The 19949-nt window shown below is 43.1% G+C and overlaps 1 protein-coding gene across 1 annotated transcript in view; it reads right to left on the bottom strand.

The window, feature by feature from the left end:
• LOC121277758 (histone H1-like) overlaps positions 1–19949 on the bottom strand; it is a 145240-nt gene that overhangs the window by 17835 nt on the left and 107456 nt on the right. Inside the window, exons 15-17 of the mRNA XM_041187397.1 lie at positions 19299–19343; positions 8029–8049; positions 2517–2561 (exon numbers count right to left, since the gene is read on the bottom strand). Coding sequence (XP_041043331.1) covers positions 2517–2561; positions 8029–8049; positions 19299–19343 — 111 coding nt within the window. The remainder of the gene's footprint in view (positions 1–2516; positions 2562–8028; positions 8050–19298; positions 19344–19949) is intronic.

The raw sequence follows: 19949 nt of genomic DNA, 5'->3' as shown, positions 1-19949 counted from the left end.
TGAATGCCAGTTGATAGAATGTCAGTGGAAGTGTAATGAATGCGAAGAGGAGAACAAGTTTAAAGTCGACCGGGTGAAGACAACAGAAACGGAAATGGAAAATCTAAAAGCCATCTTTAGGGTATTGGGAAATGAATCACACAGTAAAGGAAACCATCAGCAGTGTGAGGCCCAAATTTGGGAATGGAGGCAGCAGTTTAGTACAGCCTAGGGGACGCGTGTGTTTAATGAGTCCAGGGGATGGGAAGCCCAAGGATGGGCCCCAGAACGGTGGCTGCAGACTCCTGCTGCAGGTCCATGACTGCCGCCCACAAATTGAAATGGACCAGGACCGTTGGTACCAATGAAACAACGAAAGTTTAGATGCATGAGGGACCCAAACATTTATATAGTGATTACGTGGTCCCTTATACAAATGCTGTATTGATAGAATTAGTAAGAGATGTCCATGATGGGAATGGAAGACGATTCCACTGTAATGTTTGTGGCCGTACAACATGTAGTTGAATGCAGTGATGCAGAACATATTAAGCTAAGGCTGTTGGCTTTAAAGCCAAAGATTTATAATAGTCTACCCAGAGCGTCATGAAAGTGCGAGAGTGCAGCTGACGGGTACAAAAGATCAAATCCTTGAGGCCATGGGATACAGGACCAGGGATCCTTTTGAGCTGGTGATGAGTACCAAACAGAAGCTGGGTGGGTCCTCAGAAGTGTTCACTGATTGCCTCTGGCCAGTTTATGCCAGGGCCATCAGTGGAGCCTTGGTTAGAAATACCATGATGGGGAACCCTGACAACATTGTTTAAGGACTTTGATTGCAGGAAGCCTCTCATTAAAGCTCAAATTAGTGCATGGTTTGGTCCACAAGGAAGTCAGACAAAGGTGATGGCTTTGAGGAAAATTATCCTCTCCTTCGATGCTCACAGGGTGGAGGAAAAGAGGACAAGTAGTTCAGAAAGGGAGATAGGGGGTCAGGAGAAACAAAAGGGAAATGGCATGAGGCCAGAAGAGCCTTGATGGAGGATCCCCGGCAGTTGGTGCTAAAAACAAGGAAAGGGAGGCAAAGTCCTCCCAAGGTAGCAAATGCTCCACCATTTCTGCCAACTCCAGCATGATGCCACCACCAAACACATCTTGCCTTCACCCCCCGGCGGCATTCCAAAGGGATCGTTCCCTCTGGGACACCCTGGTCCACTCCTCCATCACTACCTACACCTCAACCCCCACCCACGGCACCTTCCCATGCAACCGGAGAAGGTGTGCAACACCTGCCCTTTTACTCCCCCACCCCCTCTCGCCATCCAAGGGCTCAAACACTCCTTTCAAGTGAAGCAGCATTTCACTTGCACTTCCCTCAATTTAGTCTATTGGATTCGCTGCTCCCAATGCGGTTTCCTCTACATTAGAGAGACCAAACGCAGACTGAGTGACTGCTTTGCGAAACACCTTCGGTCTGTCCGCAAGCATGACCCAGACTTCCCTGTCGCTTGCCATTCAACACACCACCCTACTGTCATGCCCATATGTCCGTCCTTGGCCTGCTACCATGTTCCAGTGAAGCTCAACGTAAACCGGAGGAACAACACCTCTTCTTCCGACTAGGCACTTTACAGCATTCAGGACTTAATATTGAGTTCAACAACTTCAGATCATGCACTCTCTCCTCCATCCGCATCCTCTTTCCGATCCCCCCTTTTCCAATAATTTATATTTATTTATTTATTTAATATATTTTCTTTTCCCACCTATTTCCATTATTTTTAAATGTATTTCCATCCATTATTTTATCTCTACCTTTTAGCCTATTTTGATCCTTTCCCGCAGCCCCCCCCCCCCCCTCCCCCCCCGACACCCACTAGGGCTATCTGTCACTTGCTTGTCCTGCTTTCTACCTTAACATCATCATTAGCACATTCCTTAGCTAATATCAGCACCGTCAACACTCCTTTGAACTTCTGTCTATGACATCTTTGGCAATCTCTTCTTTGCCTCCACCTATCACTGGCCCTCTATTCAGTTCTACCTGTCCCATCCCGCTCAACCAGCTTATATTCCACCTCATTTCTATATTTCTTAGTTCTGCTGAAGAGTCATATGGACTCGAAACGTTGACTGTATTCCTCTCCGCAGATGCTGTCAGACCGGCTGAGTTGTTCCAGCTATTTTTGTTTTTGTAGCAGATGCTCTAATTGTGGTGGAGCTGGATACTTCACCGAGAATGAAATAGGCCCAAGAATGGAATACAGGGAAAATCATAGTTTGGTTAATTATTTTATCTTTATTATTGCAAGATTTTCAAATGATTTTTACACTGTTGTCCTGAGCAGATAAACACTGGCTTAACTGGTCTAATCTCTATTTTCTTTCCAATGCCAAGGGGAGGAGTAAACCGGAGTGTGGTTTGCTAGATATGATATCCTGTCCATCCCCAGATACCCACTGGTGGCTTTATACATTTAGCATTTTAATTAAGGAAAACTGCAAGATTAGAAACAATGGTTTAGTTTTTGTGTTACCTTTTTCTGTAGCTTTTGGTTTCACTTGCTTCAAGGTTTCTGCCTCTGAAAATTTAATGTACAATTTAATTAGGTTCAAAATTAATAATAATTTAATTGTACATGAATATCGATCTTAGTCTTTTATTTCAACATATCATTTGTATACATGCAGTAGTTAATAATGAGGGAGTAATGTTCCATCAAAAGGCAGCTAGTCTCACCCACTCACTGTTGCTTTTAGGGGATCAAGAATATAAATAAAGAAAGATCTGGCAGAGATATTTGAGGGAGTGTGTGCCATGGTGTCCATGATGGAGTCTGTGTGGAGCATGAGCAATGCAAAAACCCTCATGGCCGAGTGCATTGCCTCCTCCATGAAGTGGGTGGCGACTCTTATGGAGAGGCTGCTCCAGGAGCTCAATCAGGGATCCTGGGGATGCGTTCGGACCTGCAAGCCCTCACACCAGCAATGACCTCAGGTGGTCACAGTCAGTGTGGTAGATGGATTGGGCACCCAGTATCCCAGCTCAGTACCCATTCATCAGTGGTGAACAGGGAGGTCCAAAGAAGCCTAACGTTGGCGCAAGAGCTGCTTGTCGTCTCTGCGGGCTCCTTTCAGGGCGCTGCCCCTCTGCCAGTGACCGTGGCTTCCGATGAGGCTGTGACAACTGGGGAGATGCCAGCCATGCCACTGGCCACTCCCTCCAAGATGGGGCCAGATGACGCCTCTCAAGGTCATCAAGACCAACAGGATAGCAGAGTCAGCAGGCTGTCTCCAATGCTGGTGCCAGCGAGGGAGGAGCAGCTAGACTTGGCACATACAAACAAAAATGCAAATCACCTTAGGCACAACATGACCTTATCACTGGTGTTCTTTTTTTGCCCCACTTTTAAGTTCTTTTTAAGCTGGTGAAATTTGGAACCCTCTACATTTAATTTGAATAATGTATCAGGCTCCACACCAGTAAATGTGTTTGTTTTCAACAAGCCGCTGGGTGCTTCATTACTTCTGCAGGTGAAGGGTAACCCATGATGTTATGAGTGACTTGTTTGTCATTGAGCTATATTGAAATGGCACATAGTGCATGTTGTTCATCAAGCAAGTGTTCCCGTCAGGTATTGAGTATAGAGCCTATAGTTCTGGCATGTGGTAGTAGTTCATCTTTGCTAAGCTAGCCGAAGAAGCATTGGATCAAAGCCTCCCGGGTCTCCCTGCCTCCCTAGAGGTTGCCCAGGTCAGTGTCTATCCCCTCAGCATTCTCCTGAGCGTGCTTGTCCTCGGACTCATGACTGGACTCTCTGTCTGCTGCCAGGGCAGCTGCATCAACATCTTCTTCCTCCACTGCGTCCCCACTTTCCAGCACCAGAGAGTGGTTGGATGCTGCAATCTCCACAATCAGTGACACATGACCTTGGGGGTATTGCAGTACACCCCCTGAACGGTCCAGGCATCGGAAGCGCATCTTGAGAAGACAGATGGTTCTCTCTACCACCGCCCTTGTGGAGGCATGGCTCCTGTTATACTGCTGCTCAGCATTTGTACTTGGATGGTGGAGAGGTGTCATGAGACACCTTTTGAGGGGATAGCCCTTGTTGCCCAGCAGCCATCCATCCAGCCAGGCTGGTGCACTGAAGAGCCTTTGCACCTTGGAGTGCCTCAGGATGTAAGCGTCATGGGAGCTGCCTGAGTCCCTTGCACAGACTTGCAGAATCTGCATCCTATGGTCACACACTATCTGCACATTCATGGAGTGGCGTCCTTTCCTGTTGACGAAGGCTCCCAGCTGATGGCCAGTGTGCAGTCAATGGCATCCTGATGCGGGGGAACCCAGCAATTGCGGCAAAGCCTCTGGCTCACTCTGCCTGGCTGACCTCGTCCGTGCAGTCAATGCATGCCTCAACAGAGCGTCTGTCACCAGCTTGACACAACTGTGGACAGCTGATTGGGAGACTTCACAAAAATCACCCACCGAGCCCTGGAAAGAGCCGGAGGCATAGAAGTTGAGGGCCATTGTGACCTTCAGCGCCACTGGCATGGGGTGTCCACCCACACAGTTGGAGCTAATCTCAGGGCCGATCATTTGACAGATGGAGGTCACTGTTTCCCTTGAGAGGTGGAGCCTCCTTCGGCATTGCACCTCAGACATATTGAGGTAGCTGCATCGCCGTCTGTAAACCCTGGCAGCATGATAGTGGCCTCTTCTGCAGCCCATCCGCCTTGCACTTCCTGTTGGCCCTGCACCCCTTGTGCCTGGCTCTCCTGGAGGCTGATTAGGGACACCTGGCCTCCTCCCCCTTCTGGCCCACTCTTCCTCCTCAGAGGAGGTGACTCCAGTGGAGACCACAATCCCCATTCCCAGGGTAACGGAAGACTGCCTGATACCTGGCAGGCCCCAAGTGGTGTGACTCCTCCAGAGTCCTGAACTGAACTCTATTATTTCTGTTAAACCAGCTCTGAAATGAAATGAAGTTGTCTTGTTCACACAAGCAAGTGGCAATAAGTAATAATCTAAAGTTCTAACAACTCACATTAGCAAGCCCACTCAACCCTCTTATCCCATCCGTGGATGAGGTTTTTGAAAATGTGGCCTACCCGCCTGCCCATTGCGCCCATGCGATGCCCAGAAAATCGCACGGGCTGTGCAAAATGGAAATCAATTACTGCCTCAAGGACCTTAACTGGCCCCTTAATTAATGGCGGGCACGCATCCGTACTCATAGCACACCCGACATCATCTTGCATCATTTTACACGCTGACGTGTTGGGCCCGCCCCCGTACGCCGACTGTAAAACCCTGTCCATAGATATACTGAACCTTGCATATTTTGTTTTATTCTAGGAAACAATTATGTTCGATCCAAATGAAGGCTGGGACACAGAACCAGCACTCAAAACATAGATGAGCCTTTCTACAGCCTCTTTTCCTGCGGGGAAACTGAAGCAAAAACTTCTTGGGCAGAATGGTTCCAGATTTGTACTAAGCGTGGTAGCAGGCAGGTTCAATGATACGTCCCTCGAGCGCCTTTTCGACATAGTGGAGGCTTGCCATGATGTCTTCTAATCCCGCTCTGGTCGCATGATGGGCAACAAACTCACTAATCAGGCTTGGGAGGCGGTGGCAGCAGTGGTCTGCGCTAACGCCCTTTAAAAGAGGACAAGCACTGATACATGTCCATTCCCTGGAAATTGTGAACAGACCTGCACGATGTGTTTGTGGTGGTCACACACCAGCTGCAAATCAGGGAATGGAAGCCTTCGCAGTTGATATAGTTGACCACTTGTTGAGGTGGAAATATGAATGTCACATGTGTTCAGTTCATGGCACCCTGCACCTGTGGAATACCGAGATCTGGGCAAATCGAACCTCTCCTTGCATCCTTGCTCTCCTGGTCCCGGGCGAGCTGCACAAAGTTGTGTGCTCTCACGAAGATGGAATCCATGACGTCATGGATGTGTTTGTGGGTGGAGGCTTGAGAGATCCCACAGAGGTCACCTGGAGCTCTGAAAAGAGCCATTGGTGTAGAGATTGAGTGCCGCTGTCATTTATACGGCCACTGGCAGTCAATGCCTTCCATGTCCCTGTGGCACCAAATCCTGCAATAGCAGCAGATGTGATAGTTTGCTGTGGCTCTTTGGTGGTGTGTGTGGGAGCCCCAGCCACCCACCCTCTGCACAGCCAGGCACCTCAGTTGATGTCTTCTCCATCGTCTTCGTTGTCCGAATGCCACAAGGCATACAGCATACAGGTCCATGATCCTGATGTACACGTGGGTTAGCATGGGTGTACTAAGGAACTCTCTTGGTTAAGTTTGAAAGCTCCTTAGCACATCCCGGAGACTGCTGGCCACCACTTAGATGGTCAGAGACTAGTGCGCTGCATGACTACCTGAAACCCCACCTTCTGCCACCCCACTCCACCTGACCGATTGGTGGCACCTTTGCTCATTGGACTGCATGCTGTGCTCTCAGCTTAGGTGCAGGCATTCTCCAAATCCACACTGCAAAGCTACACTTTCAGCTTGAACCATGGGGGAGACTGGTCCAAACCTGGATGGTGAGGTTGGAAGGGGCTGTGAACACCTCCACCAATGACTGCTCCATGGCCAGCTCTAGCAAGGAGATTGTACATTGTGCCTGGTCATCCAACTGTTCTGCAGTCCAGTAAAATGCTCATTAGTTTTCAGTCTATGCCCAAGGGGTGAAAAACTCTGGAGCATTTGGAGGCACTTTGATGCCTCTGTGTTGCTTGAGTGGGCAGATAAGCTAGAGGCCCGATTCCAATCATATTAATGTGACTGCGCCTGAACCGTCTCAGCTGAAGATGAATGATCACTTTATGTAAGTGTCCCTAATGCGTGGCCACTTCCCTGGCCCACCACCCTCCCATCTTGCACATGCTTGTGCACTACTTTCAACCACAGGGCAGCCTTTGTCCTCTCCCACCCCTAAAAGTGCCTCAACCTTGAAGTCTAATAGGCGTCCCTCATGAGTGCTCCGCAACATTACTGTACACCTGCTTCCGTGTTCCCCTCAAAGTGCAGCCCGCCAAGTGCACGCTCTTTTTCTGCTGTTGTGAAACACATCAGCATGCAATTACGCTGACGTGGGCGGATGATCCAGCGGGGCAGATATGTCTGGCGGGCTAGCCTCACAATGCTATGCTGATGTATTACAGTGAGGTGCCTGATGTCCAATGGTGGGAAACGTGGCTTACCATCGATGGGCTGAGTGGACAATTACAAATTGATTTTTGGCCTTCTCATTATATTGTCCGCTCACGTCACCAAACATGCCCGACGCCAGCTAACACGGACAATTCCATGTCTTGTGAGTAACAGAAATAACTTTCACTGTCACATACAAATGTTTAAAGTATAAATTGTTGCTGAAAAGTCACGCTCTAAGAATCCAATTCAGCATGATCAGGCCAGGGGATTACATGCACTAATTTGTACAGGTGCAATGAGAACCAGAAATGGAGCTTGATCAAAGAATGTGCAATTTGGACCAGAACCTAATTAATATTATTAACATATAGTTCCGATGTTGGTTGGAGCCATAGGGAACTTCCATTATGACTGTCACTTATCTCCATTTTGAAATGTAACAGGCTGAAAATCAGACTTGTGGGGTAAAAAGCTGGATTTCATTTCATTGAGGCTTCAAAAAGTCAGCATTCATGTAGACAAGGCACAGTGCAACATATCTTTGAAACATCCTAACTGAAGTGCCATGTTACACTAAATTATTTATTTGGGTGTACAATTATATTTTATAGTTGTCACATATACACACAAGCAAACAGAAAAAGTCTACAAATTTGATTCAAATAGTTTGTAACCATTCACTGAGGAAAGTTATCAGAATATTAAAACAGCTGTAAACAAACGATTCATGCACTCAGTTGCTTTGTAACTGCCAGCAGCTCAAATCATTTAACTCTACAGCATTTGCAAGGAAATGAAAAAACTAATCCCAAATATAAATTATTGCAAATCAATAAATTATTGTAAAACAAAAGTCACTCACTTTTTATTTTGGGCTTTACTGCTGTTTAAAAAAAGAATGATAAAAATCTGAGATAATATTGCAAGGTACTTTTAAAAGAGTAGATTCTCCACTACTGGGGAACTATTTTTTTGAATGATAGCCACATGTAACATCCTTCAATTAGTAAATTTACTACCTTGATGCTACAATCACACTGTCCATTTGTGAACACGTCTGTTATAAATACATTTTCTCCTTGTGGTAATCTGATATGTAATATACCTTTAGAGAGAAAGAATAATGGAAGATCACACGATCTTAGTATCCAATAGCAGAGTAGCATGAGCTACCTTAGTAGTCAGTGTTCAGAAGGAGAGGTCCAGATTTAGAGACTGTAATGTAGAGACGGGGTTTGAGTTGTGAGCATACAAGTGTAACTGCTGAATTCCTTTGCAAATAAATAGAATGTGTTCTACATAAGAACTGTCTGCTGATCTATTCTGTCCAGGGTACCAACTTGGTCATCCCAAAACAAGCATGCAACCCGGATCTATTAGTCCAACAAACTGACGACAAGAGAAAAAGCAAGGAAGGATAAGAAAAAGGCAAGAAAAGCGAGGAATGAAATCAGGTGGACCAAAATTGGACCATACCTCACATGGTAATTGTAAGTTGAATTTTAGTCCTAACCGTCAAAGCAGTCCCTTTGAAGCATGCTGCAGTTTGGAAGAGTTGATTCTTTCGAACCAACCACGGACAGTTGATCCCATTATGCTGAACACCTCGCTAATGATGTTAATCACCAAGCTAACGACATTGCGGGGAGGAGAAGGGGCGAGCAATCCTCTTATCCATGTGTGGGAGTAAGTCCTATGGATTGATTCAAAGTTTGACGGCACCCAGTGCACCGGATTCGAAAAGATTTGATAACTTAGTGAACCTTGTGAAGAGTCATTAATATCCCTTGGCAACTGTGCAACGGTTCAAATTTAATTCAAGAAATAGAGCCCCAGAGGAGACAGTTGCTTGTTATGTAACAAATCTGAAACTATTAACAGAATATTGCAGGCTTGGTACATCTATAAATAATATGCTTAGAGATTATTTGGTGTGTGGTATAAATGAAGATGCGATTCACAAGAGATTACTGTCTGAACCAAATTTGGATTTTCAGAAGGTGCCTGAAATGGGACTGGCTATGGAAAGTACAGTGAGGGTCTCGAAAGCCATACAGGGAACGCAAAATAGCACCGTCCTCCACATTGGGTGGGGAGCCCGAGCCAAAAAGAACGCAAAAATGCACAGTTCTGATGAGAAGCGGGATGCAGCTACAGCTTTCAGACAAATAAAAAGAAATGAGTTAGCAGCTAAAACATGGAACAACGGTAACAGAGATGGAAACAGAGAATCGTGTAATGAATAGAACCATAGAACATAGAACACTACAGTACAGAAAACAGGCCATTCAGCCCTTCTAGTCTGTGCCAAAATATTATTCTGCTAGTCCCATTGACCTGCACCTAGTCCACAACCCTCCAGACCTCTCCCATCCATGTATCTATCTAATTTATTCTTAAAACTTAAGAGTGAGCCCGCATTTACCACGTCAGATAGTAGCTCGTTCCACACTCACACCACTCTCTGAGTGAAGAAGTTCCCCCTAATGTTCCCCCTAAACCTTTCCCCTTTCACCCTAAAGCCATGTCCTCTCATGTTTATTTCTCCTAATCTAAGTGGAAAGAGCCTACTCACATTTACTCTGTCTATACCCCTCATAATTTTGTAAACTTCTATCATATCTCCCCTCATTCTTCTACGCTCCAAGGAATAAAGTCCTAACCTGTTTAATCTTTCCCTGTAACTCAACTCCTTAAGACCTGGCAACATCCTAGTAAATCTTCTCTGCACTCTCTCAATCTTACTGATATCCTTCCTGTAGTTAGTCGACCAGAACTGCACACAATACTCCAAAGTTGGCCTCACCAATGTCTTATACATCCTCACCGTAACATCCCAACTCCTATACTCAATACTTTGATTTATGAAGGCCACCATGCTAAAAGCTTTCTTTACAACCTTGTCTACCTGTGACGCCACTTTCAGGGAACTATTTATCTGAACTCCCAGATCCCTTTGTTCCTCTGCACTCCTCAATGCCCTACCATTTACTGTGTATGTCCTACCTTGGTTTGACCTTCCAAAATGTAACACCTCACAATTTTCCGCATTAAATTCCATCTGCCATTTTCTGGCCCATTTTTCCAGTTGGTCCAGATCTCTCTGCAAGCTTTGAAAGCCTTCCTCGCTGTCTACAACGCCTCCAATCTTAGTGTCATCAGCAAACTTGCTGATCCAATTCACCATATTATCAACCAAATCATTGATATAGACAACAAACAACAATGGTCCCAGCACAGATCCCAGAGGCACACCACTAGTCACAGATCTCCAGTCTGAGAAGCAATCATCCACTACCACTCTCTGTCTTCTCCCACACAGCCAATTTCGAATCCAGTTTACAACCTCTCCATGGATACCAAGTGTCTGAACCTTCTGAACTAACCTTCCATGTGGAAACTTGTCAAAGGCCTTACTAAAGTCCATGTAGACAACATCCACAGCCTTTCCTTCATCTACTTTCTTGGTAACCTCCTCGAAAATCTCTACAAGGTTTGTTAAACACGACCTACCACACACAAAGCCATGCTGACTATCCTTAATCAGCCCTTGGCTGTCCAAATAATTATATATCCGATCTCTCAGAACACCTTCCAATAATTTACCTACTACTGATGTCAGGCTCACTGGCCTGTAATTACCTGGTTTAAACAATGGAACAACATAAGCTACCCTCCAATCCTCCGGCACCTCACCCGTGGCTAAGGACATTTTAAATATTTCTGCCAGGGCCCCTGCAATTTCTACACTAGTCTCCCTCAAGGTCCGAGGGAATATCATGTCAGGCCCGGAGGATTTATTTACCTTTATTCGCTGTAAGGCAGCAAGCACCTCCTCCTCTTTAATCTCTATATGTTCCATGAAACTACTGCTTGTTTCCCTTCCTTCCTTATACACGATGCCAGTTTCCTGAGTAAATACTGATGCAAAAAAACTGTTTAAGATCTCCCCCATCTCATGAGGCTCCACACATGGACGACCACTCTGATCTTCAAGGGGACCAATTGTGTCCCTTACTATCCTTTTACTCTTAATATACTTGTAGAAACCCTTCAGGTTTACCTTCACATTATCTGCCAAAGCAACCTCATTTCTTCTTTTTGCCTTCTTGATTTCCTTCTTTAGTATTTTCTTACATTTTCTATACTCTACAAGTACCTCATTTGCTTCTTGTTGCCTATACCTGCTATACACCTCTCTTATTTTTAACCAGATTGCCAATATCCCTTGAAAACCAAGGTTCCCTATGCCTGTCAACTTTGCCTTTAATCCTGACAGGAACATGCAAACTCTGCACTCTCAAAATTTCGCCTTTGAATGCCTTCCACTTACTGAACACATCCTTGCCAGAAAACAACTTATGCCAATCCACTCTTCTCAGATCCTTTCTCATTTCCACAAAATTGGCCTTTCTCCAATTTAGAATCTCAACTCGAGGACCAGACCTATCCTTATCCATAATTAGCTTAAAACTAATGACATTGTGGTCACTGGACCCAAAATGTTCGCCTACACATACTTCTGTCACCTGACTTGTCTGGTTCCCTAATAGGAGATCAAGTATTGCATCCTCTCTCATTTGTACCTCTATATATGAATGAAAATTTTTTAAAAATTGAATGTTTTTACTTTCATCGAAACGGACATCTCATAAGACATTACAAGGTTAGAATCAGGCAGATTTTCAATCAAAATAAAAAAAACCCATGAGATCCATAACGTTGAAGAGCCTGAAGTAACAGATTCAGATATTTATTTGTTGTATAAATTAAAAGTAGGAAGAACAGAACCGATCTACGTAACTGTGAGGATGAATGACAGGCTTATCAGAATGGAGGTGGACGCTAAGGTGAGCATACCTTTAAATACCTGAATTATAGAGAATGTAAATTAATTTTGGAAGAATCAGATGCCAAATTGAAAACTTACAGTGGAGAAGACATCAAAATCAAAGGCGTATGCAGGGTTATTGTACAGTACGGAAGTCAATCAGTAAAATTACCCTTGATGGTGGTAGCAGGGGACAAGCCACCTTGGATGAAACTGATTGAAAGTAATTAAATTGAATTGGACTGAGATCTTCCAACTAAGAGCTGGTGGACTACCTGAGCTATGACAAAAATAGGCCTCAGGTGCCCAAGATGAACTCGGGAAGATATCCAGGGACTACAAGCAAAAATTCATGTGGATCCAGATGCTACCCCGAGATTTATAAAGGCATGACCAGTACCGTATGCAATGCGGGAAAAGGTAGATGCTGAGTTGGATAGATTAGAGAAACTGGGAGTTATACAACCCGTGCAGTTCCCAGAATGGGCAAACCAATTATACCTGTACTGAAACCTGACCAAAGCATTTGAATTTGTGGCGACTACAAATTGACTGTCAATAAAGTGGTTAAGTTGGACAGGCACCCTATGCCATAAATTGAAGACTTGTATACCAAGCTGGCAGGTGGAACTGCCTACACAAAGCTGGATATGAGTCATGCTTATCAACAATTAGAGTTAGAGAAGGTCTCCCAGAAATTCATCACAATTAATACACATAAAGGATTGTACCAATGTACCCATTTGTCTTTTAGCATATCCTCAGTTTGCGCCATATTCCAGAGAACAATGGAAAGTTTACTGCAGGGATTGCCTCATGTTGTAGTTTAATTAGATGATGTTCTGGTGACAGGACTCGCTGAAAAGGAGCACTTGGCAAATTTGGAAGAAGTTTTGAGCCTTTTTTCACAGGTGGGAGTGCATTTTAAAAAAGAAAAGTGCACGTTCTAAGTGAAAGAGGTAATTTACTTAGCTCACAGGGACTCCACCTGGTTGAGGAAAAATTGAGAGCCATTAGAGAGGCACCAGTGCCAAAGAGCATCTCTGAGCTCATTCTTGGGGATGATCAATTATTAAGGACACTTCTTGCCTAATTTTTCGAAAGAACTGGCACCCTTGTATTACCTATTCAAGAAAAACCAACATTGGTCTTGGCAAATACCACAGAAAGAAGCTTTCACAAAGGTGAAACAATTGTTATGTTCATCCACCCTATTAATACATTTTGACCAAAGAAAAGGGTTAGTTTTAACATGTGACGCATCACGCTATGGAGTGGGAGCTATGCTATTCCATCGAATGGACGATGGATCAGAATGACCTATTGGATACGTATCAAGAATGCTTAAGACAGCAGAAAAGGCATACTCACAGATAGAAAAGGCTTGTCAATCATCATTTGTGTCAAGAAATTTCACCAGTATGCACATGGTTGTCATTTTATTATCGTTTAAGACCGCAAGCCTTTGCTAGGATTGTTCAGCGAGGACAAGGCCGTACCACCCATAGCCTCAGCAGCAATACAGAGATGGGCATTGATCCTGGCAGCGTATGAGTATACTTTCATCTACAGGCCTGGAAATCAGATTGCAAACGCTGATGCACTTAGTCATTTGCCTTTGAAAGAAAACAATGAGGATGTTCCAGTTCCTCAAGAATTCATTTCATTATTGAACTTCTTAGATTCATCACCATGATGTGCTAGACAGATTAGAGATTGGACAAGTCAGGCCCCAGTCTTATCCAGAATACCTGAACAAGTTCTTCACGGTTGGTCTCAAGAACAGGAACCTGACTAAATGAAACTGTATTTTCACAGAAGATATGAGATAACCAGCCAGAATGATATCTTATTGGGGGGAGCTAGAGTGATTGCTCCTCCAAAAGGATGAAAGCCTTTGATAACTGTATTACATAGTGCACAACCAGGTATTTCCTGAATGAAGGCCATAGCACACAGCTACCTATGGTGACATGGAATGGATGGAGAAATAGAGAGCTTAGTGAAAAGTTGTGTGCAGTGTCATCAAGTGCAAAAGTTACTTCCAACAGCTCCATTACACTCTTGGGAGTGGCCAGGAAGGCCATAGGTGCGATTACATATTGACTGTGTGGGAACTTCGATGGGAACAGTGTTTCTCCTGATTGACACTCACTCAAAGTGGATGAACATATATGAGGTGAAGTTACCAACATCTGCGACAATTGACAAGCTACGACAAAGTTTCACTATCAACAGACTACCAGATGTGGTTGTATCAGATAACAGCATAGCATTTACGAGTGCTGAGTTTCAATGGCTTATCAGCCTCAATGGTATTACTCATGTAAATACTTCACTGTACCATCCTTCTTTGAATGGATTGGCTGGATTCAAAACTGGCATGAAGAAATTAACTGGAGACTCCATAGCGACCAAGATAGCATATTTTCTTTTTGATTATAGGACCACCCCTCATACAAAAACAGCTGTGGAATTGTTGATGGATCACTGTCTCAGAATGAAATTGCCATATTTAGGGGGGAAGGTGGAAAGGAGTCAGTGAAGTCAGAAAACTGGACATGACTAGCATAGTTGTGACAGGAAGTTTACCATAGGAGAGATGGTATATGTGAAAAGTTTTGGAGAAGGACACAAAGGTTATCAGGTGAAATAAGTAAAGTGACTGGACCTCTTTCTCACCATGTGAAAGTGGAAGACTGAGTCATACAGAGATATAGAGATCATATAAGGAGAAGAGAAACAAAGCATTAGGAAATGATTTATCCAGTGTTCACGACTGTGTCAACATCTCCTGTTGTAAGAACTCAACTGAGTGCAGATGTGTTTGAAGGATTGGCTGTACCTGCAAGAGTTGAGGAAACAGATTTGCAGGTGTCCACCAAAGAACCTGATGTTTGGACAACACCCAAAAAAGAGGTTCCTGACAAAGCATCTGAAGCTGTAGAGCTGAGATGTTCTACACACATAAGGAAACTCCCAGAAAGAATAAATTTGTAAATTACTTATCTGTGAAAATAATTTGATATTTTGAGAAAAATTATAAATGTAACTGTAAAATGTATTTCTGAGTAAAGGAGGAGGGATGTGGTAATCTGATGTGTAATATACCTTTAAGAAGAATGTATAAAGGAAGACCACATGATCTTAGTATCCAATAGCAGAGTAGTGCAGGCTACCTTAGTAGTCAGTAGTCAGAAGGAGTAGTCTAGACTTAGAGTCTGTAATGTAGAGACAGGGTTTGAGTTGTAAGCACACAAGTGTAACTGCTGAATTCCTTTGTAAATAAATAGAATGTGTTCTACATAAGAACTGTCTGTGGATCTACTCTGTCTATGGTACCAACTCAGTCATTCCAAAACAAGTATGCAACCTGGATCTATTAGTCCAACTAAACTAAGGACTAGGACCCAACACTCCTTCGTACGCAATGGTAGAAATTTGTATTTCACAGCCAGGATAATTCTGCTTCTGGTCACTAACAACAGATAAATCCATATTGTCTTGCAATTTTTGCTCAAGTTCCTGGAATCCTAACAATAGATATTAAAAAAATTCCAAAGCTAGAATTATAAAGTATGCATGAGGTTTATTGTTGTGTATTGTAGGCACAGAATAGTGACTAACAGAACAAAACTCTCTTTGTATCTAAATGATTCTTGCTTTCCAAATTTATTAATTCAAATAACCCATCTACATGATTTACTTTCACAGAATCTAAGGTCTAAATTTTCATAAAGACAGAAGAGCTCTGTGTCTCAGCCAAAATTGTGCTACAGCCCAAAATCCAGAATTGCTGTCCCCAAACCCGGCACCCACCATTTTGCCTTGGGAGGGTGGGGGTGGTGGTTGGAAAAGAATGGGGGCAGGGTGTATTTCACACATTTACATCCACGGAGGCAGCTGTTCATTTAAAAGTGCAGCTAACTTCAAACAGAAGCAATTTTGGTCACCTTTCTGAAACATGACTCATGGCTGTTAGGCATTTGAGGGAAGCGTCTGAACCTGGCAGTTACTTGGAGAGGTAAGTTACCCTCTTGGATAGATAAGGTCCAAGAGGGTAACTTACCTCTCTCTTTGAGAGAAATCAGGAACCCCTTTGGGTTTGTTAAGAGTAGACATGAGGTGCGTAAAAAGTAGAAAAGTTCTTTGGAACTGTCAAGTTAATTAAATACCCTGCCCTTTAAATTTTGAAAAAAAAAACAAAACAGCCAGCCTGCAGTTGAAAAAAAGTGCTTGTAATTTCAATAGATAATTGTTGACATAAGCCTGATGGTTACTATTCTAGGATTAGTAATGCTTGACTACTTCCAAAACCTATCATTACTGTAGTCATGGGGCCCTGTAAGTTCAAGATTTGAATGACTGCACAGTGAGTTTATAAAGGAATTAGCTATCTTTATATGGCCTGGCTTGATGCTTGGTACTCGGCAGCTCCTGTGGCTGATTCTGAACCATGGTGGCAGGCCCGACTACAGTTAGCGCCCGCACCCCTACCCCCAAGAAAAATCTGGCTGTTCAGAGTACTTTCTCCTAAGTTGGGAATTTTCCCAAATTTGCGCACTTGACCCGGGAGTGAAAATTCAGCCCTAAGTGCCCATGTACAGGGTAACAATAAACCTTGGAGTGATTAAATAATGTGCAGCTTATTAAGCTCATCTCGCTTAATAAGCTGCACAAAATCTTCATAGCCTACCACTGAATCATGCAAAAAAGTTAGGTACGATCCTGCCTTTTACAATATTTTCAAGAAGAAAGGACTTATTATTTATGAACGAAAGAAAGACAGACAGAATGATGGATTCCTCAGCTGCTACTTGATTTCCCAATTAAGTGTTTTCAACACTGCTCAGTAATATAAATATGGGATCAAACATTCCTTGTGGTTCTGTCAGGAATCAGGCTGGAAACTGATTCAAACCATTAGGAGAATCACAAAGCTCTGGTTCTGCCAAGTCTTCACTGCACTGAACTTCTTTTACGTAAACCTCCTGCTCCTGCTGCTGGACATAATCCCTATTTTCATTTCTGCTATTCAACAGACACAACTAACCTGCTCCATAACTAGAAGACAATCATTAATGCTCAAGTTGATATACAAAGAGTTATGAAAATATGAACATATGAATGAGAAGAAGGAGTAGGCCACTCGCCATTCAATAAGATCATGGCTGATCTGATTGGAACCTCAACGTGACATTCCCTCCTACCCCTGATAACCTTTCATCCCCATGCTTACCAAGAATCCATCTATCTCTGCCTTAAAATTATTTAAGGACTCTGCTTCCACTTTTGAGGAAGAGTTCTAAAGACTGACGAGCCTCTGAGAGAAAAAAATTCTCATCTCTGTCTAAAGTGGATGACCACTTATTTTTAAATAGTGACCCCTCATTCTAGATTCTCCCACAAAGGGAAGCATCCTTTCCACATCCACCCTGTCAAGACCCCTCAGGGTCTTACATGTCTCAACCAAGAATTATGCAGCTGTTCTCCATTTAAGTAATCTGCTACTTTTTCATTCTTCCTGCCAAAGTGAACAACTTCACATTTTCCCACATTAAACTCCATTTGCCAGATCTTTTCCCACTCACACAACCTATCTATACCCATCTGCAACCTCCTCATGTCCTCTTCACAACATACTTTCCTACCTATCTTTGTATCATCTGCAAATTTAGCTACCATGTCTTCGTCTCACTCCCCTCGTCTAAGTCATTAATGTAAATTGTAAAATGTTGAGGCCCCAGTACAGACCCCTGAGGGAACTTCACTCGTCACATCCTGCCAATCAGAAAAAGACTCATTTTTGCATACTCTCTGCTTTCTGCCAGCCAGCCAATCTTCTATCCATGCTAATATGTTACCCACTACACCATGTGCTTTTATTTTCCGTAATAATCTTTGATGTGGCACCTTCTCAAATACCTTCTGGACATCTAAGTACAGAATGTCTACGGGCTTCCCTTTTGCCACTGTGCATGTTACTCCTTCAAAAAATTCTGATAAATTGTTTAAACATGATTTTCCTTTCACAAAACCATACTGACTCTTCCAATTGTCTTAAGCTCTTCTAATTGCCCAGCTATAACCTCCTTAATGATCAATTTTAATAACTTCCTCACCAAGTTTCCTGTTTTCTGCTTCCCTCCCTTCTTGAATAGAGGGGTTACATTTGCTACTTTCCAATCTGATGGAACCTTTCCAGAATATAGTGAATTTTAGAAAATTAACAGCAGTGCATTGACTTCTTCATTAGCCACCTCTTTTACGACCCTAGGGTGTAGTCCGTCAGGACCCGGAGACTTGCCAGTCTGCAGTTCCATCAATTTACAGAGTATCGTTGCCCTAGTGATTTCAATTACACCAAGTTCCTTTCTCCCGTTCACCTCCTGATTTGCAGCTATCACTGGAATGTTTTTTGTATCCTCTATCGTGAACATAGAAGCAAAATATTTGTTCATTTCTTCGGCCGCCATCTTATTATCTACTATTAACTCCCCACTGTCACTCTCTAGCGGACCAACACTCACAGTACTCTTTTCCTTTTTAAGTACCTGTAGAAGCTCTTGCAATCCATTTTTACATTTCTAGCTAACTTCCTCTCATACTCTAATTTCTTTCCCTGATTAAACTTATAGCCAGTCTCTGCCATTCTTTATATTTTGCCAATCATCTGTCCTGCCACTCATCTCTGTGGACTTGTATGTTGTTTCCTTAAGTTTGATGCTTTCCTTAAAATCTCTTAATAACCACGGATGGTGGGTCCTCCCCTTAGAATGTTTCTTTATAGTAGGAATATACTCATTCTGAATGCTCTGAAATGTCCCCTTAAATGTCTGCCAGCGCTTATCTATTGATCTATCCTCTAGTCTAGTTTCCCAGTCCCACTTCAGCTAGCTCAGCTTTCATCCCCACATAATTGCCCTTATTTAAGTTTAAAATACTAGTCTTAGACCCACTCTTTTCCCTTTCAAAATCTTCTGTTCAAGCAGTTAGCTTGTCTGATTTTAATTTGAAAATTATTTTGTTAATTATTTTAATTATACTTGCTATTAGCTTTAGCATTTCAAAATTCTCAAATGATTTTTAAAAGCTTGTTTTGTTCAGCATTTATCTGGACTTATCTCCATTTTCTTTCCATTGTCAAGAACTGTGGAAATTGGAGTGCAGAATGCTAAATTTAATAAGCCCTTCATCCCCTGAGAATCACTGTTAGTTTTAGGCATTTGCTATTGAAAGAAAGGAGATCTGAAAGGCTGGCAATAGATGTAAATTACACATTTGTTGATCTTTTGTGTTACCTTTCTTTGCAGATTTTGGCTTCACTTGCTTCACGGTTTCCGCCTCTAAATATTTGGTGAACAACTGAATTAGTTCCATATTCATTATACTTTAATTGTAAATTAATATTAATCAGTTAATAGTCTCAAAGATGTATGTTCAATGTATTATAAATACAATATATATAAATAAAAATGCATGCATGAAACAAATAATACAGTTTTTGTTCCATTATAGTCTGGTTTGTTTTATTTAATTTATTTATACATGGAATGTGGGCGTCACCAGCTAGACCAGCATTTATTGTCCATCATTATTTGCCCTTGAGAAGGTGGTGAGCCACCTTCTTGAACTGCTGCAGTCCATGTGGTCTAAATATACCCACAGTGCTGTTAGGGAGTTCCAGGATCCTGACCCACCTACATTGAAGGAACGGCAAAGTATTTCCAAGTCAGGATGGTGCAAGGCTTGGGGGGGAGCTTCCAAGTGATGGTGTTCCCATCTGTCCTTCTAGGTGGTAGAGATCATGGGTTTGGAAGGTGGCTCAAAGGAGCTTTGGTTAGTCGCTGCAGCGCATCTTGTAGATGGTACATGCTGCTGCTACTGTGTCTTGGTGGTGGAAGGAGTAGATGTTTAAGGTGGAGGATGGGGGTGCCAACCAAGCGGGCTGC

This window comes from Carcharodon carcharias, chromosome 5 (genome assembly GCF_017639515.1).
Source record: "Carcharodon carcharias isolate sCarCar2 chromosome 5, sCarCar2.pri, whole genome shotgun sequence".
In the NCBI taxonomy this organism is placed as follows: Eukaryota; Metazoa; Chordata; class Chondrichthyes; order Lamniformes; family Lamnidae; genus Carcharodon; species Carcharodon carcharias.
This window is presented reverse-complemented; position numbering and strand designations above follow the sequence as displayed.